This window comes from Leptodactylus fuscus, chromosome 2 (genome assembly GCF_031893055.1).
Source record: "Leptodactylus fuscus isolate aLepFus1 chromosome 2, aLepFus1.hap2, whole genome shotgun sequence".
NCBI classification, from domain to species: Eukaryota; Metazoa; Chordata; class Amphibia; order Anura; family Leptodactylidae; genus Leptodactylus; species Leptodactylus fuscus.
The window spans coordinates 111,569,062-111,584,231 of NC_134266.1; the positions used below are offsets into that span (position 1 = coordinate 111,569,062).

General features: G+C 41.7%; 1 protein-coding gene across 1 annotated transcript in view; it reads right to left on the minus strand.

The window, feature by feature from the left end:
• Positions 1-14,648, minus strand: part of PLCXD2 (phosphatidylinositol specific phospholipase C X domain containing 2) — a 30,706-nt gene extending 16,058 nt beyond the window's left edge. The window contains exon 1 of the mRNA XM_075264399.1: positions 14,360-14,648. Within this exon, the coding sequence (XP_075120500.1) occupies positions 14,360-14,444 (85 nt within the window). The 5' untranslated portion in view covers positions 14,445-14,648. The remainder of the gene's footprint in view (positions 1-14,359) is intronic.
• Between the last annotated feature and the right edge of the window lie 522 nt (positions 14,649-15,170).

A 15,170-nucleotide genomic window follows, 5' to 3' on the forward strand; every position in this document is an offset into this window, starting at 1 on the left:
GGGACATCACCAAGTAGGTCTGAACACTTCCGGAGTGTAGAAGAGGTAAGTAACAGTGGTTTTCAGGTTTCCTCACCTCTCCTGGGTCTCTGAAGAGACTCCCCCTGTTTGTGGGGTTCGCAGGCCTGCAACCTCACTTATCGATTTCAGCTCCTGCTCACAGCTGCCTTTACAGGAGCAGGAGTTAGGATCAGTAAGTAAATGGGGCCTGTCACCGGCTGGAGTTAATCCATCCAGTAGCAGCCTATAAAAAAACAAAAACAAACACAAAACGGTAGGCTGGGCCCCTTATGTCCCAGGTCCTGTGGCAGCCACTACCGCTAGCTACCCGGGTAATTACGCCCCTAGCCAATAGCTAAAGAACTGTAACCAATCAATGGGATCACGAGCAACAACTAGAAAATGTTCTGGTCCCCTGATGACACCTTTATCTCACATCTTCATCTCTCACAAAACATACATGTGTGAGTATATATTATCAGCTTGTGTTACAAATCTCACATGTGGTGCTTTGGATTAAACAAGCACAAATCAGACATCATTAGCCATAGATCTACACTTCACGTAGCTGTCCATATGCTTTAAAGTAAATCAGGATTTCATTTGGCGTCAAGTGGTGATTAGCAGAAAACTAAAGCTAATCTTTTCAGGGGCCCTTAAGATCATGCGCCATTGCTGCAGACGATGCAAAGTAACCTGTTCTTACTTGTAGAGAGGTATCCTATGATGCTCCGTACTAACATGTAGTTATACATCCGAACTTATTTGTTTCTCGACATGTCCTAGTTTTTGCTACTTTAGCATTACCATGCAAGGATAGAAATAAGTAGTCTTATTTGTTAAATAAACGGAATATGTTTTTCTGTAGAAGTAGAAAAATAGCATAAAATGTGAAAAAAAAAAACATTTATCTAAAACAGAATTTTTATATATACTATTGCACATATTAAAATATGCTTTTCTATTTCTTCTGGATTACAGGAACTACATATTTATATAGATTTTAACAAAAATTAGATATCATATGGTTTTATATTCAGCATGGCTTATTTTATGGCCCCATTGTCCCTTTGTAAATTAACCAGTAGTTTATCAGAATAGATGGTATTAAAAGTATTTTGTTATAACTGGAGAGGATCCTGGCTAGCATTGCAGAGCTCAGGGAAGAGAGTGAAGAGCGGGGCTGGCAGGGGGACTAGCTTGTGGTTAGCACAATGTCATTCACAAGCTACTTTCACTTATCATGATCAATTAAAGAGTTACATTTTGCTGATCAGAGTGATGACAAAAGGAAAAAAAAAAAAAAACACAGAAAAAAATTCCTTAAGTAAAACTTAACCTTTAATAGGATATTTAAAACCAGATAATATGCAGTGTGTAAGACCAAACAAGTCTATTAAAATGTGACTGGCCGCTAAGGGGTATCTTATTATGTCTGTAAGACTAGTGTACAGTAGATAACAATTGGCTAGCCACCAACTGAGACCTAATCTAGATAGTATACTATATCCCTACAATATTGAAACCTCTGCTGTAATTATCAATGTTAGTGGCAGAGTGTTACAGGCTTGAAAATAAACTCCTGTCCAAACACAGCAGGTGGCTACCTGACTACTTAGATAAGCAGCATATGCAAAAGATAGTAACTAGAGATGAGCGAACACTGTTCGGATCAGCCGATCCGAACAGCACGCTCCCATAGAAATGAATGGAGGCACCTGTGAAGCTGACTTTGCTGTCGGCCGGCCGGCGTCACAGGTGCTTCCATTAATTTCTATGGGAGCGTGCTATTCAGATCGGCTGATCCGAACCGTGTTCGCTCATCTCTAATAGCAACCATTCCGGTTATAGACTGGTATCAGATATAGTACTGATTAGCCACCGTCCGGGGCCCAGCTAATGATTGAGTGCTAAAATCCAGTTCACAGTTATTCCGTGAGGGTGTGTCCCCATGAAATGAGAAACTACCGCTCTCTTGTAAGTACTGATACCAGAGCAGTAAAATTTTCTCTGTATGTGGATAGAGTAAACAGGAGTGAGCCTAGCGTACTAGACACCTCCTTGTTGAATCAACTGCTCAACGCGTTTCGCCACCGCGGGCTTATCAAGAGTGATAGTGTATCCACACAGATTAAGCAATTACAGTGAAAACTGCACTTCCAAGAGTCTTAAAGGTGGAACCCGGTACTCAGGATTCAAAGATGCTGCACGTTCCCGGCTCCGGCGATAAATAGTGCCAGGTGCCATATTAGTCCCGGTTCCCGCCCCTCTGACGTCAGACGCATCTACCAATCAGGTGCCTGGACTGCACACGACCACGAATAAGCATCAGGAGGAGGCGTACACGTGCTCATAAGCTAAGTATGTGGTAAGTATAGGGGACGCATGGAGGCTACTAAAAACGTCCTACGGGGCCAATTGCTGTGCCAGCAAACCAAATATGATAAATGCATATTGTAAGCCGATGGCTGGTCAGGGGGGTGTACATCTCACCCAGACTACTAAGGTGGGTGAGATGAGAAAACTCCATAAGGGATGTTTGTTCTCAGCAGACAACTTTCGTCGGCTGAGTATTTTGGTAAATGCTCAGTATTGGGCTGGATTTTTAGGAATGGCAGGTAGGTTGGTAGTGGGACCTGTCATTCCACCCCCCTCCAGTCCACAATTTGGGAATGTTCCGGTAGCAACTCCGCTGCAGAGAGTCTGCTCATCAAGGGAGCTTAAGAAGCCAGCTCCAGCAGCAGACTTTGGGCAGAGCTTGGCTGGCGTGCCAAACAGAGAGGTCATATTTGTGGAGCTGTGTCCTGAATGATTCTACTGGCTTTTGATTTCTGTTATCTTCGGTGAGGTAACCTATTATGTTTAGTTAGAGCCTAGCTGGGCAGGTATTTATTTTTGTATTGTTTCCTTTTGTTGCTGCACTCCCTGTTTGAGTGAAAATAAACTCTACCTTTGTTTTGGACTAAAGAAACTGGACTTGTGTGTCTATGCCACCCCACCTAGCAACCCCAGACCCTGATAATATAAAGTATCATCCAGAACCTAGGCTATCTAATGTAAGATCTCTAAATGTCAGTACATCCACACATATGAGGTAATGTGTTTAAAAGGGTGTCTGCACCATGACTTAACATAAACGTTAATTATAACACTGTTACTTGGCTGATGGATCACCGATCTGTGCAATACATAATATTCTCCTCCCATGGTACACGGACCCAAATAATAAATACCCTATCAGAGACCAGCAAGCTTGGTGACTCAATGGCCTAAGGATCATCTGAATGAGCTTTCGTGAAACGGGTACAACAAATATGCATTATTACACTATCAATGTAGTGTGCATACATCGTAGTGAAACCAGAGTCTGTTAGTGAATAGACATCAATCACTCATATTAAAGATGTCACTCACTTGCACCCAGTAATATCATTTACAGATAGAAATCTGCATAACAGACCAAAAAGGTGCTAATACTATACTGGAATGATGTCTAATGTCCTGATCCTATATGACCATCAGCCTTGATACTACCCAATCGGACCATATCCATGTAGTTACCAGATCTACAAGACCAATATCCCAGAGATATGGCTTCACTCTGACACAATATAAACTTTGCACGAACTACTGATGTAAAAACATAAAACTATGTATTTTTAGATACCCGCATTGGACCTTATACGTCCCACCTAGCTTAATACCTCGTTCAGACCACATCTCAAGAATATAAATATATTTACACCATAAAGTTGCAGATTGGTCATATAGCTTAGGAAACCTACATTGTTGAGATGACCCACTCTCAATTCTTAGGTATTACTCATAGGTCATACAAAAGATGCAAATGTTAAGGATTCATTCAATCCAAAGGGTTTAAAACTCTTAATGCCAAAGATCCATTTTGGGGTTTTTTGTAAAATAAATCTGTCCCAGTCTCCTCCTAATGTAGGTCTCCCCTGTTACTGCTGACTGGAACTCACTGCTCTTCTTGATGTAATCACACGCCCTGCAGAACCCACATTTAAATGTTCCTGTGGGTCTATTAGATCCCAGCCATGTTCCTCCAGTCTCACAAGGGGAGAGATGGCTATGAACTAATCGATCTTTCAAATTACGGCCCCTACGGTAGGTAATAGATGGTTTCAAAGGAATTAGGTCTCTGATGTCAGATCTTCGCGGAGGATCCCCCAGTATCTACTTAGTTCTTGATGTATATGGGTATGTTGGATATTGTAGGTCCCAATCAACCAGACCAACTGTGTCTGATTCTCCCTCTTCTGCAGTTATAAAAGTTACTGGCGTTTAATTCTTCTTGCAAAGGTCCTAGCATTAGCGAGAACCTCCTCCGTATACCCCCGATTCTGGAACCTCTGATACAACAGTCCACTTTGATAATCATACTCTGAATCCGAGGAGCAATTCCGGTGAACCCTCAAGAACTGCCCCTTCGAAATTCCCTTCTTGAGGGACACCGGGTGGCTGGTCAGTATTATATCTGATACCAGTCTATAACTGGAATGGTTACTATCTTTTGTATATGCTGCTTATCTAAGTAGTCAGGTAGCCACCTGCTGTGTTTGGACAGGAGTTTATTTTCAAGCCTGTAACACTTTGCCACTAACATTGATAACAGAGCAGAGGTTTCAATATTGTAGGGATCTAGTATACTATCTAGATTAGGACTCAGTTGGTCACTAGTCAGTTATAAGATAAGATAGATAAGATAATCCTTTAATAGTCCTACTGTACACTAGTCTTACAGACATTAATAAGATACCCCTTAGCAGCCATTCACATTTTAATAGACCTGTTTGGTCTTACACACTGCATGTTATCTGTTAAGTTTTACTTTAGGGATTTTTTCTATGAGTTTTTTTGAGTTGTTGTAATCTGTTCCACTATCTGTGAATTAATGATAAAGAACTAAAGTCTTCCCTTATGGCTAGGTTCACTTCTGTGCTGGGCTCTCCATCATTCGGAGTCGCCGGGGTCCCAAATTATCAGTTACCTGCAGACACGTTTCCGACAGGTGTCTATAGTTTTCATACTGAAACCAGCATAGAGAAAATTTGTCTGTGTTTGACTTTTCTCTCCACCGATTTCTGCGGCGGAGTCTCCAACACAGACTCTGGTGCAGATGAGGAACTCCTTGGCCATCATCCTTGCACAGAGAAGCTAACTCTTATCACTCGTAAGTAGAGGAGTTCATATCACAGCTGTCAGACTTTAAAGAGTTTCATGTGTTCATCAATGTGCGCTATTATATACCGCTAGAAAGCCATGTCATGAGTGCCTAAATTGTCAAAAAAATACAAGTATATGTGCAATTCACTGTTATCATAAAATTAACAATAGTGTGCGATTTCCTTTTCCTTGCTTACTTGAGTATTAATATAGATCAAACATTAACAGTAAGCTTAAGACCAACTATAGCCTTCTATCTACAAGGAAGTAATTTTAATAAATCAGACAGTGGAAGTCAGCCTTATGTAATTTTATGTTGCCTAAGCAATGATAATGGGCACGTGCTATTCCTAAACATGTTATTAAAAGATTAATTTGTTAAATAATTTTTTGAGAAATCATAGAGGCAAAGCAAACGTGCGTCCCAACAAAGTCCTTGGATTCAGGTCATTAACAATCTACAGTTAATCCCATAATTAATGGATTAACTTCTTAGATAATCCTCTTTAATAAATCCACTCACACAATCCTGGCATTCTAACATGCATATTGTAAGTCATATTAGATATATTCTCATATTCTCATTTCTAGGAATATGTACTTGCATGATAGTTACTTTCCCATAAAAAAAAAATGCAGAAGATATATGAAAATCGAGGGGCTATGGACAAGATTAAATGTACCCAATACACGTATAAACCTGATTTCAACCGTTACAGTTAAAGCTGTCTAAACAATAGATCCATTTTGCTTCCTCCTGAAGTAATGTTTAATTGATATTGCATTTTCTGAGGCCAAACTGCGCCTGCAAGATACTCCAAAAGTGAAGCTGCTGTGTGTCACCATTACGGATTGTTCTTATATGTCTTGCCAATGGGATATCTTCCCTGTATTGACAAAGCTGATATGTTTGGAAATTCTGAATCTAAGCTGTTGGATAGTTTTCTTTACATATATTTTGAGGCAGATATAAGAAGCTGTATAAAAGACTCCTACACTCCCACAACCGATAAACTGTCTTTTAGTGTTATTTTTACCATCAATAGGACTAATGAAACACTTATGTATCTACATAAATGGACAAAAACTGCAATTCCCACATGGGAACGATCCCATTACCAGTGTTACAGTCCCAGGATATGCCAGTGCTTGTGATACCCTATTATAGGTATCAAAAGTTCTGGGACATCTATGATCTTAGAACCCACTGTATTAATACTAGGTCGCAAAAGGTCAACCTTGTTATTGGTTCTGGCCTTGGTATATTTTCTGTGCAATGTTTTGTTAGGCTACTAGAGATGAGCGAACACTATTCGAAACAGCCGTGTCAAATAGCACGTTCCCACAGAAATGAATGGAAACGCTGACTTTGCCGGCGGCCGGCCGCTTAACCCCCCCGTGTGCCGGCTATGTCCATTCATTTCTATGGGAGCGTGCTATTCGAAACGACTGTTTCGAATAGTGTTCGCTCATCTCTATAGGCTACCCATTGGCCCTAAGACTATGGTATAATATTGATACTCCTGCTCAGAGGTCTGTTCACAAGAGCAGTTCTATCTAGCTTTAAGATATTGTCCAATAGGGATACCTTCCTTTGGTAAGGGAGGATGGTAGCTCTCCAGATTTAGAAAACTATTAGTTTTCTACTATTAGTTTACTACTACCTAAAGATCTGTTTGGACACTACAGTCAGGCTCCAGGGAATTGTTTAAATCCAAAAAACCCACAATGGATAACATAAGTAAATTTCATCCCAATGTCTTTTTAAAAAATTAAAAGGGAAACAAAATCTTTAAAAAGTGTGCATTGTCCATACCAAAAACAAATCAAAAATATTATCAATATGTGCTTTCATCCAAAAGCATGAAAGCGCTCCCACCACCCCAAAACTAAATAGCTTTGGGTAGGTGCACACTCCATGCCATAATTGTACAAAGTTTCTGGAAATAAAAATTGCCATAAAAAAGAAAATAATTTTAAATGTTTAACATCCTGAGTAACTAAATGTACAAAGGGAGCAAAGCCGAAAATTATGAAGAGGTGTGTGTGTGTGTGTGTGTGTGTGGGGGGGTGGATTATAGAGTGGGTGCTAACTTCTTCCTCCAGTTCCTCTGCAGTCCTCACAGCTTGTTGTTCACGTGGAATATTGTGTTGTGCAAAGCTACTTTACATGCAAATAAATTAACATCCTTTAGGACTGAATAATGGAGTGTGAGTAAGTAAGGCTGTGCTGAGTTAATATAATTGAGAAGAAGATATACATTTGCATTCCATTCTCTTTTATTCCTATATTGCTCACCTGTTCTGATAGGCTCAATGTACCCAATCCCAGAATTAAGCCCCTACTGGCCCTAAAAAAGATTGTGTCGTTGGTTTAATAGGATTCTAGTTCATAGATGTCCCTGTCCTGGGGTGGCAGTTTGATAAGGAGAGTTTACATCAAACTATCATTGATAAACTGTGCGTTTTAATAGTGGAAGAAGATACAGAAGGCATTGATAATACACATGACATTATTTACACACTGGCTCCATTTGAATATATATTTGGATTGGAGATAAGTCTGAACTTGGGATGTCAGGCTGACACCTTTTGAGATTTATGTGAAAAAACAAGAGGCTCATAACATTATTCCTAAACTCCTGTTTTGCTTTTACATGTGAGTTTCTGCTCTGTGCTCCAAGTTGTATCCTGATCCAAAGTCCATTTAGGCTCCATTTACACAAATGTATCAGCTAGAAAACTGACCCATTATATTGTAATGGCCTTATGTAAATGTATATTGGAGTACCCCTTTAAGGCTGAGACCATACAATGTGAAAACACTCCACAATTTCCATCAAAATAATTCTACGGTGTTCTCCCCTGCAATTTTTTTACTATTATTATTTCTGCAACCTACCAGTTGGAATCTCCATAGACCACCTGAAGCAATAATTGACGTGCTGCGGGTTTATTACCTGCAGCATAGGTTTGTGTTGTAGATTTGTATCATTCCACTCAAAATACTAATTATGTAAATAACAGCAGATTAGTCACTGGTGAGTGTGCAGTGACTAACCCGCTGTGATCCCTGCATGTGAGGTCTTAGTCCAGGGCAACCCTGTGACTCTTTGTAGCACTACTGACTAAATCAATCTGTTAAAGGGTTCTAATTGAGTATTCATACTGATGACCTAGCTACAGGATAGGTAGTCAGCATGTGATCTGTGGGAGTCAGACACCCAGACCCTAAACAGTTCAACTATTGCAGCAGATTTTTGCAAAAATACTTTTCAGGTGTCAGGTCGAGGGAGGATGATTACAGGGAGCATGAAGTACCAGTGCGGTCAAATGAATGAAAACTATTTATTAAATTTCTAAATACTTTATCATAAATACTTTATCATTTGGAAGTAAAGTATTTGTGCATGTTCCTAAGGAAAAACAAACCAAGTGGGAATCCCGTGCCAAAGAAAGTATCCTGGTGGGCTACAGCAAAACCCAGAGAGGATATACTATACCTGCACCCAAAAACGAACAATGACACAACAAGCAGAGATGTAATGATTAATGAGAACTTTGTCTCGCTGAAGTTTGATGACATCATAACGGTAGTCCAGCTGAAACAACAACAATCTCAGTCAGTTACAAGATGACAAAGAAAAAGATGTAGAGATTTGCTTAGATTTTTCAGCTATTGAAGAAGTAACGGAACCATCAAGTGCACCCGAAATAAGGAGAGCATTCAGATCAAACCAGAGTATACCAGCTAAGCGTCTATCCTACCTTGCAAAGAGCCAAAATCGAAGAGTTCAGAACCACAATGGGACTAACTGGATAAGTAGTTGTTGAGTGGGGGTGTTGGAATAATGTTTATTATTGCCTGTATTGCAACAGCTACTGTGTATAAGTTTATTACTGCATGAGCTCAGCGCCACACCTCCCATGAGGTGACCTGAAGCGAGCGCTTCAGGCAGCGCTATGTCAGGACCCCAGGGAGGGCGGCATTTTTGATTATCTAAGCCAGTCCAGGACAAGCTGTCCTGGACTGGCTTAGCACCGAGCGGTGGTTTGGGGAGGCCACTGGAGCAGCACTGCTCCAGCAGCCTCCCCTCACGCTCAGGCAGAGAGCAGGTCCTCTCCGTGCCTGCTCTCTGCCTGCGAACGGCACTAAGCCCCGCCCCTTTGACACCACGCCCCCTTCACGCCACCACACCCCTTTGCTCCACCCCCTCCTCCGGGGGGGGGGGGGCTTTCTGTAGTTCGCGAAAGGGGTAGGTTCACCCCTGCATGAGCTTCTGTCTCTAAGGAAATAGTGCAGGGGTGTAACTACCGGGGTAGCAGTGATAGTGGCTGCCGCTGGGCTTGGGACATTAGGGGGCCCAGCGACAGCTGCTACCGCTGTATTTTTGTTTTTTAAAAAAGGCTGTTACCAGCTGGAGTTACTCCGGCCGGTAACGGACCCTATTTACATACCGATCTTGGTTCCTGCCCATGGCCGCCTGAGCTTCTTCTTCTGCGGAGGCTGCTGTGAGCAGAAGCAGGGGGAAATCGGTAAGCAAGGACGTGGGCCCCACAAACACTATTATTATACTTTTCAGACCCCCAAGTATTATGATCAGAGACCCAGGGGAGGTAAGAGAACATGAAAAAAAAAAAGTGTTACTTACCTCTCCGGCCTCCAGGCAGGCTTTGGGCCTACTTGAGTGGCCGGGACCTGCGTCCTTATGTATCGCGATGCAAGCTCGGGTCATGTGACGTCCTGTACAATGGCTGACATTAGCAGGGAGTGCAGGGATAGGTAGGTAACAGTGTTTATTATGTTTGTATCCCCCACTCGGTGTCCGATTATTATACTCTGAGGTCTGAAAAGACCCAGAGTATAATAATTGTACTTGGGTGTCCACAGTGGGGAATAATACTGTGTGCAGGGGCCACTATGGGGAATAATACTGTGTGCAGGGGCCACTATGGGGGATAATACTGTGTTTATAGGGGCCACTATGGGGCAATAATATTGTGTGCATGGGCCAATATGGGGCATAATAGTGCATGCAGGAATTCAGGGGTGGGGGCGGAGTTGATCGGGGTCTTCGGCGTTGGTCGGGGAGGGAAGGCTCATGTCAAATGTTCGCCACGGGGCCCCGCCATTGCTAGTTACGCCACTGGGATACTGTTATTTTGTTAATAAAGCATTTCTAAGAAGAAGGGGACCAGAGTAAAAAAAAGTAGGAAGTTCCTGCTTTTCTTATTATAGAACTCCATCAAAGAGCAGAGCACATGGAAGCTCACAGACAAGAAGCTGAGATACTAAGCTACTGAATACAACTTGATAAGTGTATTATCCTTGTTCCTGAATAATTAGATGTTTACTGTTGAATGCCTGGACAGTGCAAAAATTAATATGCTGCCAACAGGTAGACATGGCGAATGCAGACCCCAGCAACAGAAAGTAACCCCATTGTTGAGGAATCAGCTCAATGCGTTTTGCAAGCCTGGCTTTCTCAAGAGGTGTGCCTCACATTAAAAAAGTAGGGTTTATATGTACAAACATATAAGAAAATGCAGCTCACTTGGGATGAGTTGGGAGCAACGCATAGATGCCACTGGATGGTCCTCACCGTGCATGCGCAAATGTGACGTCATGCATACAATGACGCGAGAGGTCACATGACCGCTATAGCTTAGCATTCATATGGTCATGAATTTAATAGTTGCCTCAGGCCCGGTTCACATCTGCGTTCGGTATTCCGTTCAAGGAGTCCACTTAGGGAGCCCCTGTACGGAAACCTACATGCATTAAAAAGCGGTTACATAAGAAACCATACGGCCCCATTGATTGCTCTGTTTCCGCACAAAACATTCGGAGAGAAAAGTGCTGCTTTTTAATGCGTATAGGAAACCCAAACACTGATGTGAACTGGGTCTCAGCTATTGTTCCGTGGCGCCTTCTTGGGGTACTCTCATTGCTATATGCTGAAGAGGAGGAAAAGAGGAAATATAGAAGAATGGGGCATCTTCCTTGCCTACCTTGCTGGCTGTATCAGTGTCAGAAGCTAGGAAGAAATATGCCTCCTCTGCAGAATACAGCCTATGGTATGTTCAGGTGCTCTGAGACATTTAGGAGCTATGGACAATTTTTGTGTTTTGTGCATTTACATGTGTATTGAAACTTTATTGAAAGTGTGGAGTGTATATTATCCTTCAACATGTGTATAAATGTTAAAATTTAGTGAGTAGACAAACAACCTGAAATTATCCTATATAGAGAGAGATTAAACTATGTATATATAGCAAAATACTGGAGAGAAAAACAAAAGCAAATAATAAAAACAAAATAGTGAGAGACACACACTCACTACTATTTATATTGCAACTTACTAATTCTAAAGGTGGGGGGGCTAATGCTAATTAGGAGTACTAATTAGCATTTAGAAGGCATCTTCTGGTCAGGACCTTCTGGGCATAGGACATCACTTCCTCCCACGCCTGCGCAATAGAGTCAGAATGCCGGCATGTACAGTAGAGTGAGACACTCTGCTGTGCCTGCCGGTGTTCCTGCTGCATTACGCATGCGTGGGCGATCTTTGCACGTATGCGCAATCTGCTGATCAGCTTCAGTATAACATGGCCTGCCTGTGTGAAAGGGCCACCATGGAGCATATCATACTGTGCAGGGGCCATCATGGAACATATTATACTGTGCAGAGGCCACTGTGCAGCATATTATACTATATAAGTGCATAGTACATATTTATCAAGAGCCAAAAAGCATGAAGAATTCATTGTTTTCATGAATCTTTCTCTATGTGACTGTAATGATGATATATGGAGGTGATTACGGTAATACAGTCAATGGAGAAAGGTAATGAGTAAGTGGGAACTAGGAATCTAAAGATGACTGCTGAGGCTGTAATGGGCAGACTAGCTAGGGAAACAGGGAGGGGGAGAGTCAGAGATCTATTCAGCTTTTAGAGGGCAGATTTTGCTGAAATAGTTTTTGGGTGCAATGTCATATTTGAAGAACCCTTAAAGTACCAACATAATGGAAACCCCCCAAAAAGTGACCCCATTTTGGAAACTACACCCCTCAAGGGGTAATATCATTTTGAGCCCAAAAATTCACATACAAAATGAAAATTGAAATTTTTTGAGGCATTTTTGCAACATGGGACCAAAGCCTAAAGTGGGTTATCCGGGGTACAAAACAGTTGTATATGTGGGTGTATATGTGTATATGTGTATTTGTCATATGTGAGTATAAATAGCCGGGCACAAAAAGGAAGGAGCACATCTTTTGTTTTTGGAACACAGTTTGTTTTGTAGACATCATGCTACTTTTGCAGAGCCCCGAATTACCAGTAAAGTGGAATCCGCAGCCTTAGGCCTTAGGCCGAGTTCACACAGAGTTTTTTTTTGTTCAGATTTTGACGCGGACTCCGCCTCAGAATCCATCTCCAAAAAACACCTGCCATTGCAGAAAAAAGAAGTGAGCTGCCCTATGTTGACGCTTATTTCACGGCTGAATCTGCCATGGCGCAAGACTCTCTCCCGACTAGGCCCATTCATTTGGGCCTAATCCGACGCGGAATGTCGTGACTGGATGCCGGTGCAGTGCACCGGCATCCAGTTGCGGCTAGCTGTGGGATGAGTTTTTTGAAGCCGGATTCTGTGACTGCCTCCGTGTCAAAATCTGGTCCAAAAAACTCTGTGTGAACTCAGCCTTAGTTGCTGAAACAGTTTTTTTCGTTGCAGATTTTGCTGCAGTTTTTTGAGCAAGAGGTAGAAGCATAAGAACTTCCTATATATTTCCCATTCCTTTTGTAGCCATTCTAGACTGAGGCCCTACATTGTGGAAACACAGCTTTTTTTGTTGCAGATTTTGCTGCGTTTTTTTTAAGCCAAAGCCAAGAATGACTACAAAATAAATAAGAAGTATAAAGGAAGTGCTTATACTCCTTCTGCTCAATCCACTCCTGGCTTTGGTTAAAAAAAAGACACAGTAAAATCTGCAACAACATAAATACTGTGTTTCCACAACATGGCGCCTCAGCCTTAGACTGAGGCCCCATGATGCAGAAATGCAGCATTTTTTTGTTGCAGATTTTGCTGCAGTTTTTTGAGCTAAAGCCAAGAGTGGGTTGAGCAGAAAGGAAAACTATAAATGCTTCCTTTATATTTCCCATTTGCATTTGTAGCCACTCCTAGTTTGACTAAAAAACTGCAGCAAAATCTGCAACAAAAAATAAATTTAATGAAACACTTTGGGGTTAAAAATTACTCACTGTACCCCTAGATAAATTCCTTCATGAGTGTGGTTTTTCAAAATGGGGTCACATGTCAGGGGATTCCACTTTATACTGACATTTCAGTAGTTCAGGTGAGTTTTGCACACCTGAGTCTTGCCTGTCTCTAATCCATCTTTCTAAGAACCAAGCGTTGCATGTTAGTTGGAGCACCAGGATAGCACTGCTGCAGTTGGTCTCACTGTGCACTGCCTGATTGTGATTTTTGACATCCTCCACTGATCTCCTTTCTTGTATTATCAAACCAAAACTGATCTACATAATAAATGGTCACTTGAGATTATGACGGATTTTCGGGTCACAATTCTGGTTTTTATACAGAGAAGCTCCTGTCACAGAAGAACAGATGTGAGTGTGCGTATGTATATCCAAGGTTAAACAAGTCAATGTCCCTACAATGGTTTCCCAATATAAACCCCACCTGTATACTCTATTTAACCTCATATCCACTTCATTCTACCTGCTGAAGACATCTGGAAAAAGGTAGAGATTCCCTACAACATACTGCAGCACCACAGAAAAACGTCTCACAAGAGCTGCAGATCTGGAGCCTTATTGTAAAACTGGGAATAATTCTCCACTAACATCGCTACACACTGCAGTACTTTACTGCAGTGAAACCCACCAAGACAATGGCCAGGGTTACTGTGTGTCTCCTTATTTCTATGACTTCTAATGCCAGATTTGCATTACTTACAGGAGGCTACAAGTGTAATATAAGTACTGCTATCTGAACTTTACCCAGTGTAATAAATCTACATCCAGCATGACGGCAGAAGCAGAGCATACTAGGTACATATACACATTACACAGAATTATCAATGTCTATCACAATAATAAATGGTTGCTTCAATGACGTCAAGTAGCATAATAAAGGAAAATACCTGGTATTGCCAAGTTGGACAGCGGCATAGTAATTAGGCATACTGGCAGAGCACCCATCCAGTCCTCATTGCATTTTACAGCCATCGCTTAGTCCTGTTCAAGGGATTGATCATAATAAGTTCTTGTCAGGCTCTGAATATTCTTAGTAACATCCTATATCAGTGCTCTTGCCGGTTGTTCTATGCGGCTGTGCTCAGCACACTTCCTTATGTGCCTGCTGCAGACCTTCCGCCTATGAGCCCCAGTGACAGCTCTGTGTGTGACAGCCAAGCAGGCTAAGCGTATTAGCTTCACTGCTGAGTAAGCTGGGTTGTGCCTTTAATACAGCTTGTCAGCTGGAGCTCAGTCACTGCCTGCTAGTATGCCATCTTGTGGTCCAAGTTGGGTATAGTTGTATGTACTCAAAAGCACAGAAAGCATTTGTGATTTGGGAAACCCCTAACAACTAAAGCTCTGGGACAATGATACAAAAATGTATGTTCATTATATATACATAACAACACAAACAATGTAGGTATAAGAATAGGTAACCCTTCCTGGGAAGATGTGGTAAGTGTGTTCAGGACAATGGAGAAGCAAAGCTTAAAGGGGTTCCCAGGATATCGGATTTTATGGCCCCTACACAATCAGATATTTATGACCTATTCTAAGGATAGCCCATAAAATCAAGGATTATGGACCAACCCTTTAAATTGCACATGACATCCCCAGCGATTTCACAAATCTTACAGGTCCTACTGATTTTATATCTTTAGAGCCATCAGAGCTTCCCAAAAAAGTTTTAAGACTAGGATCCAGTTCACATCTGCA